This window comes from Sander lucioperca, chromosome 10 (genome assembly GCF_008315115.2).
Source record: "Sander lucioperca isolate FBNREF2018 chromosome 10, SLUC_FBN_1.2, whole genome shotgun sequence".
Taxonomy (NCBI): domain Eukaryota; kingdom Metazoa; phylum Chordata; class Actinopteri; order Perciformes; family Percidae; genus Sander; species Sander lucioperca.
Window position 1 is genome coordinate 13,879,500 of NC_050182.1, and position 26,508 is coordinate 13,906,007.

The 26,508-nt window shown below is 40.3% G+C and overlaps 1 protein-coding gene across 2 annotated transcripts in view; it reads right to left on the reverse strand.

Moving 5' to 3' along the window:
* Positions 1 to 648: 648 nt before the first annotated feature.
* ntrk1 (neurotrophic tyrosine kinase, receptor, type 1) overlaps positions 649 to 26,508 on the reverse strand; it is a 32,934-nt gene continuing 7,074 nt past the window's right edge. Inside the window, exons 4-17 of one of the 2 annotated variants that reach the window (XM_031279410.2) lie at positions 24,087 to 24,155; positions 22,935 to 23,089; positions 21,020 to 21,165; positions 19,633 to 19,771; positions 16,887 to 17,219; positions 15,066 to 15,083; positions 14,879 to 14,937; positions 14,681 to 14,783; positions 12,598 to 12,753; positions 12,121 to 12,251; positions 10,934 to 11,106; positions 7,523 to 7,763; positions 6,597 to 6,755; positions 649 to 1,914 (exon numbers count right to left, since the gene is read on the reverse strand). In XM_031279410.2, the coding sequence (XP_031135270.1) occupies positions 1,729 to 1,914; positions 6,597 to 6,755; positions 7,523 to 7,763; positions 10,934 to 11,106; positions 12,121 to 12,251; positions 12,598 to 12,753; positions 14,681 to 14,783; positions 14,879 to 14,937; positions 15,066 to 15,083; positions 16,887 to 17,219; positions 19,633 to 19,771; positions 21,020 to 21,165; positions 22,935 to 23,089; positions 24,087 to 24,155 (2,068 nt within the window). In that variant the 3' untranslated portion in view covers positions 649 to 1,728. The remainder of the gene's footprint in view (positions 1,915 to 6,596; positions 6,756 to 7,522; positions 7,764 to 10,933; positions 11,107 to 12,120; positions 12,252 to 12,597; positions 12,754 to 14,680; positions 14,784 to 14,878; positions 14,938 to 15,065; positions 15,084 to 16,886; positions 17,220 to 19,632; positions 19,772 to 21,019; positions 21,166 to 22,934; positions 23,090 to 24,086; positions 24,156 to 26,508) is intronic. The other variant, XM_036006148.1, reaches the window with a different exon arrangement.

Consider the following 26,508-nt stretch of genomic DNA (forward strand, 5'->3'; position numbering starts at 1 on the left):
ATCTGCTTGTAGACACAAGAAGAAACAATAAGCCAGACACGAGTCCTCCAAGTGTTTTCATCCCCCCGGTACACCAGAGGAGGTAGAGTGAACGAAAGAGACAGAGAAAGGGATGATAGCATTACTCACAATCCATTACCACTCCCTGGAGACACTCTGCATACAGAGTGCTGGAGGGAGGGTGGTGGTGGTGATGATGGGGGGTGGATAGGTAGAGAGAAGGGTTTGGTTTTTGAGGGTGTTTGTTTGCTGAAGGCCTGGCGGAAAGGCAATATGAAACTTGATTATTCCTTTTCAATACCCATCTGCTGAGGAACCCGTGGAGACGTCGCAGGTTGCTGATTAGTTCGTCAAAAATAATAGAAGGCTCTTAAATAGCCTTCTTAAAATGTCTAACTTTAAGTACAGACGGCGGCCCGAATCATTGCATACGATCATGATGGATTGGCTGATGGATGTTCCTGTGCAGGCTGCAGACATTTTTTTGATCAAGTTTGTTTATTTTTAAGGGCAGACAATATACAAAGTGCTGGAGTAACATTACATGAAGATATATATATATTTTAGACATTAATACATAATATGTACATTTAGTATTTACACATAAAGGTATCACAATGGTTTGTACACTCAGTCTTGAATTTAAACTTTTTTTTCCCATGGAGGACCTCCAGTCTCTATTTCAGTGCCATCTGTCCCTCTCCTCCTGGAGTTTCACTCACTTTAATCCATCTGTTGCCTCTAAAACCATCTCAGTGTGTCACCACCCCACCATCCTGCCCCCTTACTGAATTTCACTGCAGTGCTTTGATTTGGAAGGTCTACATGTTAAACATCACTCTTTTGTACAAAAGCCACCCCTGAGTGTCGCAGGCAGGCTGCAGGTCAAAGGGTTGTTCTTTGGAAGTAATTTCATTCATATTCGACAACATTAAATGTAAACACACACTTTCACTGCTAATATATGACATTTTGTTCTTGTTTTTGAAAAATAGTCATATGATACACTGGATTGGACACATCAGAAACAAACAAACACGCTTTCCAAGGTTTTGATTGTACAACTTTCATATCTTATATACATTTTCTGAAAGCCTTAAAATTACCTGCCATATCAAAACTTATCCAAAATCAGTGACTATACTGTACAAACGATTTGGGCCGTCTGCGGCGCCCAAATCTGACAAAAATGCTTTCCACTTTTGACTCATGATGTGAAGTGCCCTCTCTTGTAATCATCCGTTTCATTTTCTAATTGCCTTTTAACACGGGTGTTGGCTGTAGAGTCATATAAAATGTACCACAGCTCAGCTCACAAATCGTTGCAGGGACTTCAGAGCCAAAATCCCCCCGACAAGCCATCATCTGAGATCACACTCCCAGCAACGTAAAGCCCATATACAGTTACATCAGCACTTATCCATGCATGTCCCTCCATCTGGCTGAGCCCACTTCAGATAAACATTAAACACTTTGGTAAACATTTGACAGGTTTCCGGAGAATGACGGGGCAGTAAACGGGTCAGGGTCGAGCCGGGATGAGGAAAGGTCACTGCAGATGGTTCGTCCATCAAGCATCGGGACATATTTTTAAACTCAAACCAAGAGGAACCTGTTCAAAGTAATTACCCTCCATTAGAATTAAAGGAACAAGTTTTAGGTCTCAAATCAAAACCTCAACCTCCCCAGCTTTTTGAATTCCGCTCCCTGGTTGCTTCTCGGCCCCTTTTAGCCCAGGATATCCAAGTACACCGGTGGGTTCTTGACCAGGGCCAGCAGACGGCTATGGATGTCTTTGATGACCATCCTCTGCTGGGGCTCTCTCTGCCAGCAGCCCTGCATCAGCAGGTACACCTCCTTGGGGCAGGTGCGTGGCCTTTCCAGTTCCCGTCCCTGCGTGATGCATTCGATGGCCTGTTGGAGGTGGGAATTGAAATATAACGTTATATTAACAGGAAATATAGTGTATCTGTCCTCAGACACTCCAGGATGCATCGTGTCTTAAGCTCTTTGGTGAATATCTCTAAATTCACCTGCAAACTGAATTCTTATTATTTGAAGAGTCAGTTCATGTTGATGTATAATTGGTGTAATGTGTATCGTCTTAGTTTAGCGTGTCAGTATGCAAACATTTGCTAATTAGCGCTTAATACAAAGTATAGCTGAAGATGATGGAAATGTTGTAAGTTTTGCAGGTATTTAGTCACAAACTTTTACTTAAAGATGGGGCTAGCACCTAGATAAAAAGGTCAGGGGATTTATGTTTTTGCAATTCATCCTCTGGGGACCATGAATGTCTGCACCAAATTTAATGGCAATCCATCTAGTAGTTGCTGAGATATTTCAATAAAAAAACAAAATGTGCATGACAACTCAACAATAACATTGTTAAACAAATAAAAAAATAAAACCTCATGGTGGCATTAGAGGAAAAGTCAGGTAATCACTATTCTCGCTTTACCAGACTTTCCTCCAAATCGTGCTGAAGGAGGGTCTGGCTACTCCACATAGAATTCAGGGATGGGAGGAAAACATGCTCTTGTTTATGGCATTTCTTACAACCAATCAGAATTGTCATGGGCGGTGCTAAACTCCGCACAGAGCCCCAGCAAAATAGTCGTGCGAGAGAAAACTCAGATTAGACAGATAGTCTAGCTAGCTGTCTCAATTTACCATGCAGAGATCTGAGGAGCAGTCAACAATAGTCCTCATAAATCCACTGAATTTAAAATTCCAACACAAAGAAAGTGGAATGAAGCGGAGATTGGTGCCAATCTATGCAGTAGTTGCTCAGGTATTTCAATGGATAGTGAAAACATTGACATTGACACCTCTGAATTCTTTGTGTGTGTGCTAAATTTAATTCAGATAGATAGCGGATACTGCACCAAGGATACACATTTTTTTAACAAACATACTTTTTGGCCCAACAACCTTCGTATCCACAGTTTTATAGATACATGTGCATTAGCGGAGACCTCAACAAATGAACAAATGAAAGCAGCCACAATATGAATAACCTCCAGCTAATGGCAATGATAACTGATTGAATTCACAAGCTCTTGCTGCTCAGTGAATAAATTACTGTTGAGGATGAGAGAGAGGATTTCACAGCGCTCTCCATTTGAAAGGTTACTGACTCAATCTCTTCCCCATTGTTAACCTTGGCCCGATCCAATGAACAGAAGAGGTCTGTCAGCGTTGAGTCAATTCACACCAAAATGGCCTGTCAGTCAGCCTCACAGCTCAACACAGTCGCTGCATCTCATGTCGCTTAAATTGCCTCCTCGAGACCTCCACTTGCCTCCTTTCCTTGCGTCTTAGTCCCTCCCACCGAGGAGGCACAGGAGAGACGCGAGGAAATCATGGGAGGAGAGAGGAAACGAGCAAATGTGTTTTTAGCGGGATGAGATGTCCTTTCCTGTCACATGAATTTGTCAGCTGTTTGGGCGGAGTTAGCAACGGCTTTCAGCTACACGGCTTCCGGGAAAGCTGCTCACAACGACCGCCCCAAAATGGCCGCTGTCGCTACAGCATGCAGAGATCGGTATTTTGGGATGATTTATCTCCGCCACTGTGTGTTTGGGCAACATGATCACCTATCCCTCATTGGCTGAGATAGATTATATTAACAAGGTTAAAGCTCATTGGCCCTGGGCAAAAATGAGAGTCAATGAGATTAGAATTGAGTGCCAGGGAAAAGTGATCTACCCGTCTTGAAAGGAGAGAGGGTTTCGGCCTGTAATAGCACCACTGTGGTCGCAATGGAGTCCCACTTCTTGGTGCTTGAGCTAAAAAGGCTAGACTGGACCTCCCTTAATTACTATGAATTTATTGATCATTTTAAGAGGGCAGAGCAGTGAAAAACTTCTGCAACATATGCTCTGAAGTATCCATGGAAGCACCACAACTTTTCAGACTACCATTTATGTGTTTGCACAAGTATGTATTGAAAAAACATCTAGTTAATTTAACATATATAGGCTAATCAATATTTTTATTTATGTATCAAATGACGATGTAAACACAATGTGAACCAGATTTATCATCCTGCAGCTCCCCTCGGCTTTATCGAGCCTTATAGTGAGGTTCTGATCGTTGCTTAGTTCGACCGTGAATTTACCGTTTTAATTCACTGTCACCGCTCTCATTGCGTTCATAGCCACAGCAAGTGGCTGTTTTTGGTGAAAAAGCCCCACTTTTCACTGTAAACTGTTATCAAAACATAAACTATAAAGAAAACACCCCTTTAATCTCACACCTTTCACAGCATTTGTGCAAAATATTTTAAGGGATAATTCGGAATTTTGATTGAGTCCATCATATTTGTCCGTTAGCCACTCAATAGTGTTTTAAGCCCCCAACGTCTCCTTCCAGGCAGCGCTGTGACCATTGACTTCATGGTACCTAACCCTAAACTTAACCCTAACCATAACCATTGCCTAATCCTAGTGCCTTCCAGGCAGCGCTGCCTGAAAGGAGACGTTGGGGGCTTAAAACACTGATAAACCACACACACACACACACACACACAGCCACATATAGGCTACCATTACCACAGATTTCCACACTCATCCTGTCTCTTTCTATTGGAGAGAGAGAGAGAGAGCTGAGAGGAGAAGGATCGCTTTTTGAGTGGCGCGGAGAAATGCGTTTTAACCCAAACCTAACCCTAACCATAACCATTGCCTAATCGACTTCAAGGCAGCGCTGCGAGCGTTGACTTCAAGGCACCTAACCCTAACCTTAACCTTAACATTAACGTTAACCCTAACCATAACCATAACCATTGCCTAATCCTAGTGCCTTCCAGGCAGCGCTGCCTTGAAGGAGACGTTGGGGGCTTAAAACACCGATAAACCTGTTAGCCAGAATAAGATTAGTTTAGCTAGCTAATCTAGGTAACAAAGTTCCCCTCCCAACGCCTCTAAAGCTTACTATTTAACAAGTTGTATCTATCTGTTTAATCTATACAAGATTAAGTGTAGAAACAAAAACATGTGGTTTTATGGAGAGTTCCGTAGGCTACTAGACGATTTAAAGGCATCAGTCAGCTAGTTTTTGCTAACTTTGCTAGCTTGTCTCCCACTGTAGAATGTCAACAGCAGTTGCACGGTAACATTAAAAACACAGTACAAATTCAACAGTGAATATCACCTCTCTCACAAACATAAATCAGCTAACTGACAATATTTTAGAAATGCCAGGAAGAAACTATTACACGAGATAATTGCCTGTAGCTTCATCTGCCCACTTTAAAAGGACAGTTCTCCCAAATTACCCACACACAAGAAAAACAAAGACACGCTTCATTTTTTCAGAAAGACTGATGAAAGAAATGCTGAATGGCTAGCCTGCAAGTGACATCAGGACTTCAGCTGTCTTGGGGTCATGTTCCTGGGTTTTGTTTTACTTTCTGTTTTATTTTGTAGGTTCTTCTCATGTGTCATGTCTTCTTTTACGTCCTGTGTCGGTACACTATCCGTGCTGCCTGCATGATCCGTTCTGCGCATGTGCAAGATGTTCGCGCATGCGCTGTTGTACGAGGATTTACGACACTACACGATCTGTTCCACGCTTCCAGTCGTAGTTGTAGCGGTCTGCCGTTAGCATCCACAGGCAAGCTAACGTTAGTTTAGCTAACAGCTAATTCGGCTAACCGCTAGCTGATTGTAGCGGTCTGCCGTTAGCCTCCACAGGCAAGCTAACGTTAGTTTAGCTAACAGCTAATTTGGCTAACCGCTAGCTGAGACAGAATGTAATAACTTTAAAAGACCCTCAAAATAAAACCTGAAAATAACCGTTAAAATATATAACAGCTGTTACGTCAGTTCTACTTTACTTGTGCTCATTTAAAATACAATCAATCAATACTTGTCTTTATTGTTATTACTGTAAAGTCTTAATTTAGCTGTAGCCTGCTTTTCCCAGTGTTTAGTTTGAGTTAATGTTATTTTAGACTGAATCAAGTTGTCAGCTAGCGGTTAGCCGAATTAGCTGTTAGCTAAACTAACGTTAGCTTCCCGGTGGAGGCTAGCGTGGAACAGATCGTGCAGTGTCGTATCCTAGGTAAAACAGGATTAACATCTTGCGCATATCCGCATGACGGATCGTGCAGGCAGAACAGATCGTTTACCGACAACCTGCCTTGTGTGTTTTCCCGTCTTTTTGAGTGTCTGCTCTGCCCTGATGTGTTTCACCTGTTCCTCGTCAGCCCTCATGTCACCTGTCCCTCGTTACCTCCCTCCTTTCCTTGTGTAGCCTATATTAGTCTTGGTGTTCTCTTGTGTCTGGCTCGGATTGTCTGTGCTTGGGTCTGGTTCTCAGTGTATCTTCATAGTTTCCTCCAGTGTTATATCTTTCTGGGGTTTCTGAATTTTTTTTTTTGTCTGTTTTTGGATCAACCTGACTACTTGCCTTCACTATCTGGGTAGCTAGATACCGGTAAGTGAGAAAATGTCTTTTTGTAATTGACCCTTTAAATGAGACATGTTTGTGTGGGTGTTTCCTTGTTGTGGGTGTTAAATAAAAGGTAAATTAAAATGTTTCCTGGCAATAATAAACTAATTGGTGATAAACTTTCCGACCCAACCCACCTCACTGTTGGACAGCTGGTACCAGGGCTGTTTGCCGTAGGTGAAGATCTCCCAGAGGACAACACCGAAGCTCCAGATGTCGCTCTCCGTGGTGAACTTCCTGTACATGATGCTCTCCGGGGGCATCCAGCGGATCGGCAGCATCGTACGTCCGCCCACCTGAGGAGGGAGAGGAGACGAGGCAATGTATGTAATGTTTCATCATTGTTGCATAATGGAAGTCTCAAGGTGAACATGTTTGTTGATGGAATATCATCTTTTAGTAACAGACTTTTTTTAAGCAAATCTCAAATAGATTCCTGTTCAGCTTTAAACAATCTATAACTAGCAGCTTGAAATCAATGTGAGGTAGACAATCTGGACAACACGTGTTTAACATCCAAAATAGCTTAACCCTTGTGTTTTCCTCGGGTGAAATTTGACCTGTTTTTAAAGTATCAGAAATATGGGTTTCTTTCTACTAAATTAACAGGTTCCATAAAATGTTACATGCAGGTACAATTAATGATCACTTTAATGAATTTTGGGTGTTTTTATTAAATTTTATAGTATTTGAAAAAAATGTTTAAATGGTTTCAAAACAGAATCCTGACTAAGCTTTAACATAACTGTGATCCACTCACCATCCTCTGATATTAACTATTAGTCAAAATAATTCATAATTTCTGCTTTTTTAACCGAAAAAGTAGGTATGATTTAATTTAAATTAAGTTTATTGACCATGAATAAACAAATCTTTGAAAAAAGTGACAAACATTTTAAAATAAATCGTCAAAAGCAAAACTATTCTCAAGGCCAGACAACATTAGGGCTGAGTAGAAAAATAATTGGAATGGGATGAACCGATAATTTTGAGAACATCTTAGTCAAGTTTTCATCTCCAGAAAACAAAACTTGTCTTGTTTGTATCTTTTCCAGCCACTTACCCGATAATAATCTGTACTGTAGATGTCTCGGGACATGCCAAAGTCTCCAATTTTGACCACCAGGCCCTCCCCCACCAGACAGTTGCGGGTTGCCAGGTCACGGTGGACGAAGTGCAGCGACGCCAGGTAGACCATACCTGAGGCGATCTGGGCGGCGATGTGGAGCATCTGAGGCAGAGTGAGCTGACCCAGCGGGGGCATCTTCGACTCCTCCAGGATACGAGCATCAGGGCCGTGAGCTCTACAGGTGACACACGAGGATCATGTGAGTGTTTTTGGATCAAGGCTGCTTTTTAATGGCATTTCTGCTTTGTTAGACAGTTAACAGGGTAATATGTGAGATGAGAAGGGGGGGCATTAGATCCAGGCAATGGTGGAAGAAGTATTTAGAGCTTTACTTTAGTAAAAGTACTAATACAACAATGTCAAAATACTATAATAAGAGTCCTGCATTTAAAATCCTACTTGGGTAAAAGTAGAGAATCAGCAAAATGTACTTCAAGTATTAAAAGTAAAAGTACAAAATGGCCGCTGTGAGTGATGTAATAAAATGCTGGGCGAATCGCTGCTCCGACTTTTGATTTCGATGATTGAAATTGAAAGCTCATTTTAACGATTTTAAGAATCTAAATCGTGACCCCCTAGAATATTGTGAGTGTAAACTACTAGTAATATTTACCTTTTGACATGTAGCGGTGTAGAAGTATAGTATAAAGTACCTCAAAATCATACTTTAGTACAGTACTTTAATTTCCACCAGTGGACCCAGAGTGTAGCAGTTACACCCTGACAGTTTTTATTTCTGCCAACTGCCACTGCGAGGATGGTCTGGTCGAGCAACATTTGCATTAGATTATTAAATTGTTTCAAGGTAACCAATCTGGATTTTGCTAATTTTATTTTTCAGTGTACACAAAAACATTGCCAACTTCTTTTTTTATTTTAGTTAACTTGGTTAATGGCACAGATGCCAATGCAAAGAATATACAGTATATCTTAAGTAAGCAGTAGTCTTATATTTGCATGTAAAATCTACTTTAAACTGTAAAAAAGGCCACTTTTTAAGTGAGCCCTTTTTTGAATGAGGATTTGGCTTGTATATAATATGCAATTTCTGAAGTTTCATTGCTCTTTCAAAACTACTTTTGAGGCCAAAGGTTTTTTATTTTATCCATTTAAGCTTATCACCACTTGTAGATGACAGAATATTTTCCTTTATTGGTTTTCCTTTCTGCACCGGAGCTGAACTCCTGACCACTGTATTTCCATTTGTAAAGAACAGAAAATTCTGGCCTTTGCTATTCTTCTCTGTTTCTATTGGCTGCTCGGATTACTTAAATGCTGGGTTTGGGCTCCCAGTATTTTGGTAACTATGGCATCAACCTTGGGTGACCTGAAGGACAATGACCTCAGCATGCAATCTGCAGATTGAACATTTCTGACATGTACGAGCTCTTGAGAGCATTACAGACGTGGTCGGCGTGACCACACCATAATAAAGCCATTTAACATGACGGTTGATAGACACAGAAACATAAGGCTTGTAATACGCCTACAATTGATTTGGAATAATGCAATTCGGAGATGCAGAGCACATTGACTCTCGGTTGTTCTTGTGGATCATAAACGCCCACTCTCACGTCAAACTCCGGCCTAAATGAGCAAATCACAGATGATGTCTCCATCCATCCTAATATCTCTCCTCTCCACTTTGTCCCCTCCTTACAAAGGAAGTTGTCTATACAATCACTATTAGTTTAAAAGGCAGGTGGCAGGGTGGGAAAGCAGCTGCATTGTGGGGGCCCTCAGACGTTTCGCCCATTCTGTCTGCTGGAAATGCGATTTTCCATCCATTGGTGAACATATATATTAGGCAAAGTCTGTGTGCACGCATGTGTGGGTTGTGTATTTTCATTCCCAATCTGTCTCCTGTGGAGGACACCTGGCAGACAGCATCAACTGCACCTGCTGTAATAGTTTTGTCAGATGGTTTCCCAGGTGCCTGAGCTCTAATAGGTCAAGATGTCTCAGTCCTCAGTGACTCCTTTAGCTCCCTCCTGACGTTTCCTAACTTTTTAGATTACAATTGTGATAACAAAGTGATTCAAATAACACCTTTTTAAAACTCTTCCATCACCATGTTACAAAACAAGTGTTATAAACCTCTTCTTGAGACGTTGCGTCTGTTCAGTGTACAGTTCAAGGCAACTTGTTTTTTTGCTTAGTTTTTAGATTACAATTGTGATAACAAAGTGATTCAAATAACACATTTTAAAATTATTCATCACCACGTTACAAAACAAACGTTACTTAAGTGCTGATTGTTAACTGTGTCCATCAGTATTCAAATAACATCCTGCAACATTTGAAATTCACTTTATTTGCTGTTATTATGCGAGGACATCTTGTAAATATGCATTTGCCCTGTGCCTTGACATGTTGTAAATCCAATTAGCATCAAATGAGACCTTCATGGGATGCAACAAGATTTTCTGATTTAACAAAGCAAACTGGTCTTCCATACAACCTTCGTTTTCTGTGACAGGTAATGTAAGGGGGGGGGTGTATTATGATGGCTGATATTAAGATGTGTTTGAGTCGCTTTAGCAAAAGACAGTGGGCAAATAATCAAGGACATGTCAAACTTACAGGATATCTCCATGTCCCCAGATAATCTAAGCTTTTGGCAAATAGGACTTGAAAGTGCAGAGACAGAGGAAAAGCAGCAAAATCAAAATGTTAGTCTATACAGTAAACACTTCCACAGCCGTCTTTCATGCATTTCTATTAAAACACACAGAATCCACAGAGGTCAGCTCAGTGGGTTTAACCTTAAGCACACATCAGGTTTGACTGCTGCTGTAGCTGCACTGCTGCCAATTACAGTATGTAGGACAGATGCAGAATTTGGTGGTTAAATGCTTTGCTCAAACACACAAAAAGTTGTTGTTGAAGGAAGGTAGGAAGATATGAAGTGGCTTAATGGAGAGAGGAAGATGTGAAGTGGTTTAATGGAGATCACTGAAAGGCCAAACGGGCAGATTCAGACAATAGACCTTTTTCACAGACATCACAAAATCCAGAAGCCCAAGCAAAGAAATTGCTTGTTATGTTTGACCAAACATATTTATAAGACTCAGGAAAAAATATCAAATTCTCATTTGCAAAGCTAGAAACAGAATATTTGGCAAATAATAAAGTTATAGATTCATTTGTTTGTCGTATTGTCAGCTCTAGTGTAAATAATAAACTTGAACGATGGCTTCATTTCCCATTTTGGTGCGGACTCACCTTGAGCATGTACTTTAGTTTCTAACCCGCTTCCTGATCATATGAATATTTAGTTCAGCAGGGAAGGACAGTTGTGGGAATTGAACTTGCCATCATGCGCAGGTTTGCTACGGTACATACCTAAGAAATCGGTTAAGGTCTCCGTGCCTCATGTATTCGAACACCATGGCCAGCGGCTCTCCGTCTGTACAGACGCCGTAGAACCGCACAATGTGCTGGTGTTGGAGCACCGTCAGCAGCTCGGCCTCCCTCTGGAAGTCCTGCCGTGTCGACTCGTTGGCGTCCTTTAGAGTCTGTGGCCAAACAAGGGGCGTGAATTTACATGAAGATGCTGATTATTGGGCTTAAAGTGAAAGTAACTATCTTTAAATCAACTGCGCTAAAAGCAACCAACAGTGTCAAGTGTAATAAAAGGCAATTGTGTGATAGAAAAATTAAAGTAAACATGCTGTTACAGAAGATTTGTTTGTAGTACTGAGAAGCATTGTGCCCAGAATTCCTTGCTACGGCCCTGCTTATGAGTGATGCTGTATTGCAATAAAGGCACACGTCTGATTAATGGGATGATAAATCTGAGCGGAGCCAGATTCATTGTCTTGTTTTTTTATTCACTGTGGTTTGCATTAACCTGCTGTGTATTAAACCACCTGACAGACATCTCACTTTGAAACCGGCGGATGTTATTTCAGTACACGGAGGATTGAAGTGCAGTGTGTGTATGTGTATGTATATATATATATATATATATATATATATATATATATATATATATACATACATACATACATACATACATACATACATACATACATACACACACACACACACACACACACACACACACACACACACCTACCTTTAGGCTTGTTGGTGTCGTATCAAGCCACTTTTTTGAGTATTTATTTCTTGGGCATTTTTGCCTTTTTTAGATGGTGAACAGCAGAGAGCTGACAGGAAAAGAGAGGTGGGGAATGACGTGCAACAATGGTCCCAAGCTGAACCCTCCAAAATCTTACTTGTTCTAAGTAAAGTACTGAGTGTTGCAATTCATACAGACAAAAGTGGTCGCTACTACGCTCTCTTATGTCTCAGCATATTGTTTGTAATTTGAAAGAGAACTATGTGATGGTGCTCTGCCACCCTGTGTGACTATACTGAATAAAAACATTTGATTGCAAAAAAAAAGTGGTCGCTACTAAAATATAGCATTTTTTTAATTTAAAGAATTCATGTACTGTTTTTGTTTAGAGGGAATAAAACATTAATAGAAAGTGTTGTTGAGATAGTGAAAGTGTACATTCTCTCACCTTGATGGCGACCAACATCTTGTTGCTGTCGGGGCTGAGGTTGGCGCACTCTGCCAGGTAGACTTTGCCAAACGCTCCTTCACCCAGCTCCCACTTCAACACAATGTCCTGCCGTTTAATATGCTGGACACCTGATCATAAAATACAGAAACGGTTTGAAAATCTGGGTGAAATTATGTCTTGTTTGAACCAAAAGTTAACTATATTGGCCTCAAGATTTCACCACTTTAATTTACTTTGTAGTCCCTTATGAAATCCATGTTGTGCCTATTGTAATGGCAGACACATACAAGTATTACAAACATTAATGGAAGAAAAAAGACAAAACCTCCTAGATGAAAAAGTGTTTGGTGTAAATAATAACACCAACAATCAAGACACTGAAATTGTATTACATTCAGGGGGGATGAGCATAAGTGTGGAATCAGTAACACACCGTCAAAAATCACTAAAGTGGAAACAAGCAATAACACTCACACATGTCTTTCTCTTTGATGATGCCGCAGAAGTATTGTGGATTCTCTACAAAACTGGATAAACCAGAGTCTTCATCTGAGGAAGGTGGGCTCGTTCCAAAGTTCATGAAACGAAGTGACACAGCCAGGTCATCCTCAGTGCCCAAAACTGATGAACCTAATGAAACGGGGAGGGATGCAAACAAGTAACACTGAGAGATATGTAACACCTAATCAGCCTCCAACCACTTGTGATTGCAGCGACAATCAAAAGAAAATTCAGAACTCATTTCTTCCCTTCGAGGAATCGACGTTCTCCACTACCAACTTGGCTGTTTGTTGGTGCCATGGTGACAGATGATGACAAGCTCTAATAACCACCATCACATCAACCATGAAGCAATCAGGACACATTGAAATGAAAAAAGGGGACGGAAGCTTGAATGGCTAGCCACCTCTGACTACAGTGCGTATTAAAAGCCAAACAAGTGGGGCCCAAATTGTAAAACCCCACTCAGCAAGGCAAACCACAGAACCCCTAGAGTCCAACAAATGGAACAACAAAGAGAGCACAGAAGCGATGGAGGGAAAGAAAGAGGGAGCAAGGTCCACTTAGGCAATCAGGTCCACTTAGGCACTGAGAGCGAGAAGAGTAGAGATGTGTGTGTGTGTGTGTGTGTGTGTTGGGGGGGGGGTCCGAGTGGAGCTATATCACGTGTAGCTGTTCCTCCATCTATCCATCTTCTTTAATGGCCCTCACCACGTGGCGGTGGCCAAGGGAGGTTTCTGCCGCCATTCTCATGCAGTAATTAAAGCACTTTAGCCAGGCCGACACAGCGGCTGCCTGTGTGCAAAGTTACAGCTCAGTGGAAATCCTATATTATTCAGTCTCTCCTGCGCATTACCTTCTGAGAGCCTGACAGAACCATCTGCGATTTCAAACAATAATTTAGCAGAACGTTTGATTATGGCTCATTCCAGGCTTCAGATTGGGGTTCTGGGCTCAGACAATGTCATCTACTGGGTTTGATTCCTTTTATCAGGCTAGTGAAGTAGGGCAATATATAAGAGAATTGGAAGTTGAATTATATGAGTGATACGGAAAGCCACATCACATCAGTCATTCTCTGCAATAATGTCTTTTGTTGTTTGAAAGAAGTCTTGATGCCACAGGTGGACATGGTTCCTAATGCAGTTTATCTTGCTGATCATATGCATTATATGATACCACTCTCATGTCTGTGTGTTAACGATTAGAGCTGGAACTCGGCGTAGATTAGCTTAGCACAAAAATAGTTACAGCAGCAAGTAGCTGCATGTAAAACAACTTGTCACTTTTACATTTCTGTTTTTGAACAGATTAATCCAACAAGATGCAACGTGTTAACCTCATGTTGGAGGTGCCGGTTGACAGATGTTTTAACTTTAGACAGAGCCAGGCTAGAGGTTCCCCCCTGCTTCCAGTCTTTGTGCAAGCTAAGCTAATAGACTCCTGTCTCTAGATCTGTAGTTACCGCTATGGTAAAATAATCGTATACAAGATTGATTTTTAATCTGTGATCATCAGAGTGTGTCAAGTATTATGTTTAGACTACGGTACACTTAGATAATGAGCCAATGTGTTAACGTCCATATGTTGTTGCTTTACACACTCTGGAAGTTCTATTAAAGGCATAGTTCAACATTTTTGGAAAATATTTGCTCTTTTGCCAAGAGTGACAATAAAAGATTGATACTACTCTCATGTCTATACACTAGATATGAAACTAGAGCCAGCAGCTGCTGCTTAGCATAGCATAGCATAGCATAAAAACAACAAGTTGTGATTTTATGGTGAGCTAGGAACCTCCTAAAACCACAACTTTTTTAACGCATTCAAGTTCTGAGACAACCTTTAGGTGCTGGTAGGTTGATTGTCTTACCCTTTGGACAGAGCCACGCTAGCAGTTTCTGGCTCTTGCTTCATATTTAGCGTACAGACATGAGAGTGTTATTAATCTTACATTCAGCAAGAAAGGGAATAAGCCATCATGTCAAACTATTCCTTCAATCAACTAGCGGCCATTTTATGCATGCAGTAAATGAAATAATGTGTTTCAACTTACGGTGAATACCAAACTTGGAATGCTGGCCACACTTGTTAATAACCAAAATCATGATGAGAAGGAAAGTGCAGGCAAACAACGCAAGACCCACAGCCACAGACACCTGTTCAAACAAAGAGAGATTTGCAGTCACACTCACTAACATCGTTGATAGTCATTACATATTTGCATTGGGAATGATGCTACGCACAGACATACCACAAACACTCGACTCTCAGCGTTCTCTGTGACGTCCATGTCTGATTTGTCTGTAGGAACTGAGGGGCAGGAATGAGTTTAGTTACAGAAACATGAGTCAAGACAGACTTCACATCAACTCTATGCAATGTTGAGGAGACATGCAACATGCAAAGATGATTTTTAGAAGAGTAAAAATCAATCTTACTTGGCTCAACATCAAGGACTAGCATGAGGGGAAACAAGAACACAAATACATTAATGGATACACATATCAGAGAACCAAAACTGCAACCTGTGATATTCAAGTGAAGACTATGTTGGAACACCCAAGAATGTTGATCTTGTGCACAATGCAGCTAACCATCTGTGTATACATAATGTCAATTATTCCTAAGAAGCTTACTTTATTACTGCAATGTCTGGTATCTAGTGTGCTCCTCTTAACTTCTACAGAACAGACCTCTATGTACATATATTAAATTCAATCATGTGCCTTGTACAGCCTATAGCGATATATATTTATTTGACTTGCACTAATGAAGTGTGGTGTAAATAATGTATAAATTGTTACAAGTAGATTACTGTTACTTATTACAGTGTGAAATGTGCAACATGTGTGGCTGCAGTAGGTGAGGTTGGGTTCAGGTTAGGTAGTCTCACATTGCCTGAACTATCTCCACAGTGCTGTGTCAGTGCTAGAGTATGGTCTGGCTACACTGCATATCTAACCCTAACCCTAACCCTTGTTTGTATTTCTTTAAACCAATCCCTGGATGCAGTGACAGTGCCCTTGCAAAATATATAGTGGAAGGGGAGGGGCATCTCTCTGTCCGTCATGCTCCGGATTTCAGGCTTTATCCCAACAATGTACATTTGTTGAGCTAGGTTAAAACCCTTGTGTTGTCTTCCCTTCAACCTTGAAAAAACACATTTTTTTCTGACATTTTTGATGCCTTTTTTTCCACAATTTGTTTTTGCTTTTTCCAACGTTTTAAATTTTTTAATTTTTCTTCTACACATTTTCAGCGCTTATTTCTATGTCCCATATTTTCTGATATAAAACAAAAATTTAAAACGGGTCAATGTGACCCGAGGTCAACACAAGGTTATGTTGTGTTGTGTGCAATTAATGATATAGTTGCACTAATTTAAAGCATTTCAACATGCATCAGCTTGGAACTGTGAAACACACAGCGTACATTAACATCATGACAAATCAATGAAAATAACTTTGTTTCTGGATTGGTGATGGTAAATGCAATGTATGGAACCAGAACTGGAGGTTAATTAGCTTTTGGGACCTCTCTGATCTGCTTTTATTAGTAAAATAATATTTTGCTAGAAGTTGAATGTTTTGTAAATATAAAATAAATAACTTGTTGAAACCAGTTTGTTTGGTATTAATGCCATTCGATACAACTCCATAGTCACAATCTAGAAATGTATGTAAAAAACCTATTAGACTAAAACAGTAGTCCATACACTTATTTAATTGATTTTTAAGGCACAATATGACATTTAGATGTGAATATTTATGTTTTTCACTTGAGTAGGCACAGATTACAAACTAGTGTTTAAGTAATTAGTAGGTAATGATTGTTAGTTTTATGCCACTCACCGGCTGATTTAATCGAACGACTAATGAAGAAAGCGGTCAGTGTGTTCATTCACAGATCTCTGAGAGCTAATTATTACATAATTATACGTTTTGATAACTTATTATCTACTATATAGTCCTCGATGCAGACTTGTTCAGGAACTACAGTACTTATCAGTGATTCATCAATTTGTCGTTTCTGATTTGTTCCTCATTCATTGCTTTGTAACGACTCAGTATTTTGAGGGCCGTGTTGAAAGATGTTGCAGATAAATCAAGACATGGTTTCAACACTGGACCAAGCAGTGTTAAAATCATAAGATATTCAGATAGATTCCTCTTTCAGCCACCCTAATGGCCTCCTCTGCTCCTTATGGAATGCTGCTCGGAAAAAACATTCTGCAGCTCCAAACAGTTTCAGGAACTCACCTGGAATTATCCCCTCAGGATCGAGCGGGTCGAAGGGGTTGTCCATAAATATCCCAGTGGCTGTGGCCTCATCCCTTCCCAGTTTGTTTTGCACGATCAGAGTGTAGAAGCCGTTGTTGATGTGTGTGGGCTTGTTGAGGAAGAGACATCCGTGTTTCACTGACCCGTCACCTGAGTCAGGGATGAGCTGGGTGTATGTGTAGATGCTCTCTTTGAGTTTGTTGCCGTTGTATTGCCAGGTGATGATTGGTTCAGGATTTCCATCCACAGCAAAGGGGAAACACCAGTGGTGCTGCTGCACGGCATCCCTTAGGAAGAGGATTTTGACTGGAACTGTTGGGAGATGACAGTTTTGGGAGTTCAGGTAGAGAAGTAGGATATTGGGAAAGTGAAAGTATTTCCTTTGCAAAAAATGCTGAACTGCAAGCTGCTCCTGTGTGAAGGGAATCGAAGACATAGAGGAATAGGTTGACATTTTGGGAAATACGCTCATTTGCTTTCTAGCCCAGAGTTAGATAATAATTGATATAACTCATGTCCGTATGGTAAATATGAAGCTACAGCCAGCAGCCAGTTTACTCTTAGCTCAGCATAAAGTGTGGAAGCAGGTCAAAATGGCTAGCGTGGCTCTTTCCAAAGGTAAAGAAAATGTCCAAAAATGACTCTGCAACTATTTTAATGAACTATAAATCATTTCAGGTGTTTGAAATGACAATCATACTCATCATCATCATCATAGTTCCAGCCTCTTCAATGTAAGAATTCTTATAAATTGGGTTTTGGGGTTAGTAGGACAAAAACAAGACGTTTTTAATCTTTTAGAAAGACATCACGTTCGGCTCTAGGAAACTGTCAAATTTTTTCCACAATTTTTTGAGATTACATAAACCAATTGATTGAGATATATAATATAATCTGCAGATTAACCAAGATGAGTAAAAAGTTTCCCTCTGAAATGTAGTGAAGTAGAACTACAAAGCACCACAGTACAGGTAAAAGTACAAGGCACTTTACTTTCCACCACTGGTAATTGCCAATTAGTGTAATGATTACGGACATGCTCATGCACAAGCCTATATGCTACAATTTTCTGCTGAATGTGCACCTTGATCATATGTAACTAACTAACTGTATCTATAGGTTCCATGTAATAAGTTTCCATGAATCAATGTTCTCCATCTGTTCTGCAAACCTGTGCTGACCTGCTATGAATAATGAATCCTGGTCATCGTTGTGCCCTCGACCACAAAAGCTACCTGGAAGCTCCACTGGATGTAAAGTTACAGGAAATGGCCTCATTTAGATCGAACACGACTCTCAAGTGCAGAGACCCCTCATACTGCACTGACAAGTCTGCTGCTCTTAACCCATGACCCAGCCTCACAAAGTGCTGTGCTAAGGGGATACTGAGGCATTTGTCTCTTTATCCAGAGCTCGCTGAAGTCTGTTGCACTGGGTGAAAATTAGCGCTGTTAATCACATTTCACTAATCATCCATTAGCAACCCCTACTAAACTTACACAAGCTTTTTCACAGCAAGGGTTAAAAGTATGGCTTGAATTATGTTCAATGAATGCCAGTTCTTTTTGAAGAATTAGACAATGAACATTTTTAAAGAAAATGTGGCAACTACACAAATTGATTCCTGGCCTCAGTCCAGGCAGATTCTAAGTTAATTGGAACCTTTACATACAAAATATTAGCCTTTGTGATAATGGATATTATTCAAACATACACTCTGAATCCACCTTTAAAGTAAAAACAAATGACCAAAAAACATGTTTTAAAGCAAAAAAGCTCTTTTGTGAGAGGGAAGCCACACAAGCACCATGAATCAATGGCACAGCGAACCACTCAGCAGTAAACACCCACTGTTCTGGGAGGTAATTAAGAGTAATTAAAGGGCTAGCGGTTAACGAGTGTCCGTCCACCAGGGGGACTGATGTTGATAGATTAGCTGCACTAACGCATTTACAGACTGCCAATCACTGCGGATGAAGCGGTTTTCCGGAGTAGGAGGGAAAAGTCCATTAGCACAGACTCAAATCAGATCTTAGCACGGGTTATCAGCCCCATTTTCCTGATGTTCATTATCTGTCCCTTGATGCTCGTGCATTTGGCTTCAGCTGATTGGTGCCCCCGCTCTTTTTTGGCTTTATTTTCTAATGAGTGTCACTGAGTTGGTGATATAGGATATTGTTTGGGCAGTAATTTTTCAGTAATGTATCACTAATGCATCTGACTCTGTTTTCTGTGGGACCGCTGGGTGCTGTCATTCCTCTGTGTTCCTCAACTTTCAGATGCACTAATGCATCTGAAAGGAGAATACAACAGTAAACCTCCTGGGTTAATTTAGAAGTACAGCATACTGTATGTGAGGTGAAGGAGTTCTTTAAGAGCAAGGAGAGGTATGTTCACTCTCATGCTGTCCTCATTGTACTGTATCCCTGCATTAAATGACTAGCCATACCTGCAGCACTTCACTCATATTATTTTAACACTTCTCACCAGTCGCCAGAGTGAGTGGCAGCTGACAAAGAGCTCCATTAGAAGCGTGGTGGGTACCTACTCGTATTTGTAGAGGGGGCATTTAGAAAAAATCACTGCTGTGCATTTTTCTTTTCTCTGGCTGTCCACCCTGCCTGCACTTGAAAAAATGGCCTCAGTGTGCTTTTGCCCTAACCTCCATTAAGCCCGACGACTTGTATTGAGCTCTCAAGAGTGGTTTTATTTTGCAGGCACTTACACTCTATGTCCAATTGCACCATCTCCTCTCCTGGCCCAGCTTGGTTCTCGGCCTCACAAGTTAGGTTGTGCAGGTTGTCACTGGAAGAAACGTTGGTGAGGAAAAGGACCAGCTCTAATGTGGAGCCCCAGATTCTCTCCTGTCAGCAGCCAGCGGCACAGACAAAGAGCAGAGGGGGTTAATGCAGCCAGGTCAAAGCTACATATGGATCACTTAGAGGCAAACAGGTTAGAGGGATGAAATGGGATCCAATTTACTATACTGTGGATTGATAGATTACAGAACCCAACTGAACTTTATTCAAACGGCTTTAAGCTACAGTTTATCTAAAGAGCTTTTCAGCACAGTGAGAAAAGCAGAAAATAAAGGAAACAGTACATGTGGCGTCAGGCAAATGCAGCCACAAGCAGTCAGATCCAGTTCAAAGCCAGTGAGAGAGAGGATTTTCGAGTTGAAGCTTGAAAGCATCAATGAAATGAGATCAAATAGAGGAGGGCAAGGAATATATATTTTTGCGGGAGGCTACAAGTCCTGAATCTAGAGACAAAAAAAATGACCTCAGGTTACTAATAGTGTAGGTAGGGACAGGAGTTTACAAATAAGTTCACGTGTGTGTGTGTGTGTGTGTGTGTGTGTGTGTGTGTGTTTTTTACCAGTCAAAAGTTTGGGGTCACTTAGAAATTTCCATTCCACTCAGAACGCAGAATACCAGCTGAGATCAGTTGCATTGTTTTTTTGACCAGGGCAGCAGTTTTCAGATTACATTATGTGCTTACATAATTGCAAAAGGGTTCTCCAATGTTTTCTCAGTTAGCCTTTTAAAATGATATCAGATTAGTAAACAGAATGTGCCTTTGGAACATTGGATGAATGGTTGCTGATAATGGGCAATGTAGATATTGCATTGAAGATCAGCCACTTCTACAGTCGAACCCTTTTGCAATTTGTAAGCACATAATGTAATCTGAAAACTGCTGCCCTGATTAAAAAAACAGTGCAACTGATCTCATCTGGTATTCTGTCTGGAATGGAGTGGAATGGAAATTTCTAAGTGAACCCAAACTTTTGACCGGGTATGTATGTATGTATGTATGTATGTATGTATGTCTGTACGTGTGTGTATATATATTTATATCTATCTATATCTATCTATATCTATCTATCTATCTATCTATCTATCTATATATATATATATATATATATATATATATATATATATATATATATATATATATCAGGAAAAACTCCCCAAAAAACATTAAAGGGTAAAAAACAGAAGAAAGCTCTGAAGAGAAACAGATGAGGGACCCTGCTTGTGTGTACAGAATAGCAAATGTTATTTTGTTAATCTGTATGATATATGCATATACTGAAACGTCTTCACTACCTGGGTAAAGAAGTGAGAGTGGAGCTCATCAGTTCGCCATCTCACATTGGGAGTAGGACTTCCTGTCACTTGACATGCAAATGTCAGGTTTCCTCCTTCTTGAATCTTTGAATCTTTGAAAGAGACGATCTTCACATCAGGCAGACCTGAGAGCAGCAGAGGAGACAACATGAGCACAGGTCACTAATGTAATGGGACAACTGAGTAAAGAGAGACAATCTTTTTTTTTTTTCTTTTTTTTTTTTTAAGCAGTTCAGAGAAACGGCACAGGGCCAAAAACTCATGTTTCCTGGCAACAAGATGTTCCCCGCTCCTATGCGATTAAAACAACAATGCTGGGCCAATTTCTTCCCTGCATTTCACTGCACCTGCTTGTTGAAGGCATTAATATGCAGAATAGGAACAACAAATGGTCATGAAGATTAATAAATGTCATGAACTTTACAAAAAATATTTAAATATCTCCTCCAGCTATGTTTTAAAGGGGCTGTACTCGATATTCAGACCATTAATATAGCAGTAAACAATTATTTGCTATGTAAAGATATAGTGGAGTTATGACGTCCTAAGCAGAGAATAAAATCAATTGTTGTAATTTTTTTAAGGTCCGGCTGCGCATGCATGTGCGTGCCTTGTCTCGGTATCCGACGCTAAGGGCTGTGACACAGCGTTGGTATTTGACGAGTTGGGGAAGGATCTCTGAGAGCCGTGTGGAGGCAATTCGAGACCACTCAGTATTTCGAGTAGGCTACTGCACCTCTGGTACATGTCCATATACGCATTGTTTTCACGGATGAGATCGCCCCGCTTCCCAGCATTGCACACTAGTCAGCTTGCCACCAGTTTCTCTTCACTGACCACTTACAAACAAAGAAAACAGTCTACACCCTCCTACAACCGCGATGGCTGCAGCTGATTGGACAAACACATTACGCAAACCGACCGTTCGAAATACGTTCTCGCATTTTAGCGAAACGTGTTTCTGAAAACATTTTAAGCGAGAAATAGGCCGTGCAGTTGCTGAATCTGTCTTCTGTCAGTTTAAAAGATTTCCGTCGGCTCCTCATTTGCATAAAGTTGGCTGGATTCAACTTTATGCAAATGAGGAGCGGGCGACTTGACACCCCGCATCTCCAAAGTCCCTGCGACGCTACCAGAATGCATTGCACGGATGCTCCCATAGAAATTAATGGTGAGTGGAGAAATTACGCTGACAATGGACACGTACTAGAAGACAGGGGTCCTCAAAGTTTTGATGACTGACTGCCAATTTAGGGAGCCAGCATGTTATTGAGGGCCGCACATGAAAAATCCTGTTGCAAATTGTCCACCGAAATGCTAACTTCAACCTTAGCACTGATGACGGAATGTAATCCATGCAACAATCACAAGGTGCCACTTGTTGCCATGCAACCAGTAGCTTTCTACAAGTTGTCATTCCTAACCTGACAGACGCTTGTTATTGGGGGGGGCAGTTTGATGCAGTAGTCGAGCAGTCTATTATGTAAGCTATTTAAAGTGAAAGAATTGAAATAAATTAACTTGAAAAAATTAAATTCACGTTTTGGGGGCCGCACAAATGTTTCTGAGGGCCGTCATTACCCCGCGGGCCGCACTTACTTACGAAACTGTTTTAGGTTTTAGGATATAGAACAATAGTGAATAATAATTTGTCTGACTTTTCAAGTTTTTCCATAAAAATGCCACAATTTAATTACTGTACCTAATTAAAATTCTTAAAATTACATCTCCTACTACTCCCTCATTGAAAAACACATAATCTATGAATATGCAAATATTTTCATTAGATCATCGTTTGAACATTGTGCAGTTTGCTAACTGTAAACATGCATTACTAATAACATTATATAACAGCATAATACAGTGCAAAATAGGAAGTTCAGATATCACTCACTGCAGTTTTGTATCACCAAAGAGTTGAGGGGTTCTTCTCGATCATGGGAGAAACAAGACAACATTTGGTTTTCCAGGTCACCGCGTTCATTCCACTGCCACTGCTGGAGCCAGTGGAGGTCACAGGAGCAAATAAGAGGGTTGTCCCTCAAAACTCTTAAGAGCAAAAGGAGGGAAATTTAATTTTCTATTACTTTTTTTATTCAATTTCTCTGACAAGAACACACAATAAAAACCAGAGCTTTAACTGTCAAACATTTTCACAGAGAAACCAATGGAGTTAATTTATCGCAAACATGCCCTCTTCATGTAACAGGTTAAATAGTATAGGCTCACCCTACTCTATGAACACATAATGAGCTTTTTAGTTAGAGGGCACACACTAACAATTTAAATGATTAAAACCATATATAATTATGATTTAATATACATCCTTGAAGAATTTTGCCTTCAGAGAGAAAAGAGATAAAAAGATAGTTTCAATAATGATTCGAATTTTCTAAAGCATTCAAAATCTCTGTAAGCCATTACTGGTGAAAAAGTATTGCTGGCTTGCACTGACAAAGAGTGCTGTCAGTCAATTTGCAAAAGGCAGCAGTAGTTTCGTACCAAACTAACATGTTGACCTGTGAATTAACCTCAGTAAAAGTATTGTGAAAGAACAATGCCTCCTAACAGAGATTAACCTTTTAAAATGTTTAAATTGTTTACTTATCTTCTGTATGTTTACTTGCCATCTTTGTACATTAAAGTAGGTACACTTAATAATGTCAGCTGAGCGAGACAAAAGCCTCTTTTCTCTCGATTTTTTTTTGTTCTAAAACAGAAAAATACCGTTGCCCATGTCAAATTGTGTCAGTAAATAGGCAGGCAAGGTTTTATTCAACACACATTAGACGTGAAATTACCAATTGGCAAATTTATGGCAAACAAGTGACGGGTCACATTTGCCAAAATCTACTGTAGACAACCAGGAACGTGGTACCGAGATGTTGGCTGCTGCTAGGCTGAACCTTTTTCTTGTTTTGGCTCCATCTGTTGATGTCAATCAGTGAGAATATTTCCTCCTTTACAGCCAACTTGACCTCCTGGGAATTTTAACGTATTTGAATGAATTGAGAGTGAATGAGAGTGTTGATTTAAAGGGACTCACAGGTTGAGCAGTGGGAGAAAATGAAACACCCTCCAGGAGATGTGTTCCAGATAGTTTGATGCCAGGTTCCTATAAAATAAAGAGAGAGGACATGATATTACCAACATTTGTTTTGCTGTTCTATCGCTTTGTAACACGACGTTCATTGTACCTGGTTCGCATTGCCTATGTTTTACTTTCTTATTGCACGAATAGCTGTTTTTCTATACCTTGATAGAGGAAAGAACCACTTGAAGAAATTAAGAGATCCGTGTAGGCTGTAGACAATGAGGTAACAGTACCTTGGCAGTGTATTTTTCATGTTTGGCAATCATGCAATCTGCTCACATGATGCTTCGAGAAAAGTATAAGAAAAAAATAAAGTAAAAATGTTGTAAGTTTGTCCTGTTCTGCAGTTGAGTCATGCTGTGGTTTGATTGCTCACTTTCAGAGCAATGCTTACCTGCTTTGAATTACTCTTACTGAAAAACGTTAATGCATCCAAATGGGTTCTGATCAATTACCTTGGCAAGTATTTCACAGCAGCTAGGAGCCACATTCACAAACACCTCCAGCACAGCTCTCTCTGTGTTTACTTAGTGTTCAGTACATTAGGTGATTAGGCCAGAGTCACAAACACTTCTCGGAGGAAGGACGCAGCTCGGCTACACAGACTGAAAAACTCCACAGAGATGCATTTAGGGGAAAAGGTTTCCAATTTATTGTAGAAATGTTACTATTTGTATACAGTGTAATAGTAAAACCACTGAAAGCTGGATGGCATTGTCAGTCAGTTGGTCAGTCCACCACTTTGGTCCAACTATTGGATGGATTGTCATTACTTTTTGAAACATTCATGGTCCCCAGAGGATTAATCCTCATGACTTTGGTGATGCCTTGACTTTCTTCTAGTGTCACCACCGGTCAAAGTATTCACTTATGTTGTGAAATATCTCAGCATCTGCTAGGTGGATTAGCACACATTTTTATCCAGGCATTCATGGTTCCCAGAGGATTTTCCTTGCACCTTCATGAGGTAGTAGAGCGCTCGTCTACCAATTGGAAGGTTGCTGGTTCAATCCCTGTCCCTCCAGTGTACATGTTAAATTGTCCTTTGGGCAAGATGCTAAACCCCAAATTGCTACTGATGTGAATGTTTATCTGATGATTGATTTTATTTATAGATATAAAAGACAGATGTGTATTTATGTAAAGAAGATGAATGTGCATGTGAATGGGGTGAATGGTGCCTGTAGTGTAAAGCCTTTGAGTGGTCTCTAAGACCGCAGTCTATTTACCATTGACCATGCGGTTGACATTTGTGGTTTAATGTGAAATGTCTCAACAACTATGGGATGGATTGCCATCAAACTTGGTACAGACATTCATGCCCCCCTCAGGATAAATTGTAATCACTTTGGTGATTCTCTGACTTTTCATGTAGCCATGTAAACAGGCCAGAATTTCAATGTGTTATATATATATATATATATATATATATATATATATATATATATATATATATATATATATATATATATATATATATATAATACTTGGTTTCTGACTAAATACCTGCAAAACTAACGTAATTCCCGTCAGCCTCAGTTGTAGTTTGTATTTTGTGCTAATTACCAAATGTAAAGCTTAAGATGGAGACCGTTATAAATATTATACATGCCCAACATTAGCATGTTAGCAACGTCATTGTGAGCATGTTAGTGTACTCAAATTAGCATGTAGCTTAAAACACTGCTGTGCCTAAGTACACTAAAATGGCTGTGGACTTTTGTTTAACTTTTAAAAACTTTAAAAACATTTGAATGCAAACATTGTGAATAACATAATCCCACATCTAAAAGTGTGTATGTCAGGATATCAATGTAATCGGTGATAGATGAATGCTGCATGTCTTTTTGTAAATCCTCTCAGGGCACTAAAATATCATCACAGTAGCACTCGAATGATCCTCAGACAGCCAAAAAACCAAGCTGTAAATAAACCTCCCTCAGAAGATGACACAAAGCTACACTGGGGAGTGTGCACATGGAAGCCAATACATATTCACTCTGGCAGGGCCAAGGGTTCAATTATTTGTTTTCCTTGCTCCCAAAAGTTCATGTCAGATGGGTTAGCCATTGTGGGGCTTATCCATTACCAGCTCGATTCCTCCCTATGCCCACAGGGGGAGAGCAGGGCCGGGAAGAGCAGCTCATTTTCATTTTGCCCCTCTTAAGAACTGAATTATATAAAAAGACGATTGAGTTCCAGGAGGATTGTGGGTGAAGACGAGAGAAGAGGGAGAGAAAGTAAAGTGGTCCAAGCTGACGTAGCCTCCTGTTTAGTTTGGTTATAGTCTGTCCCTCTTAATCTCAGAAATACATCTGTTACACTGAAGCCCCCATACTCCACCCAATCGCAGCCCACCCACTCCCTCCACAGT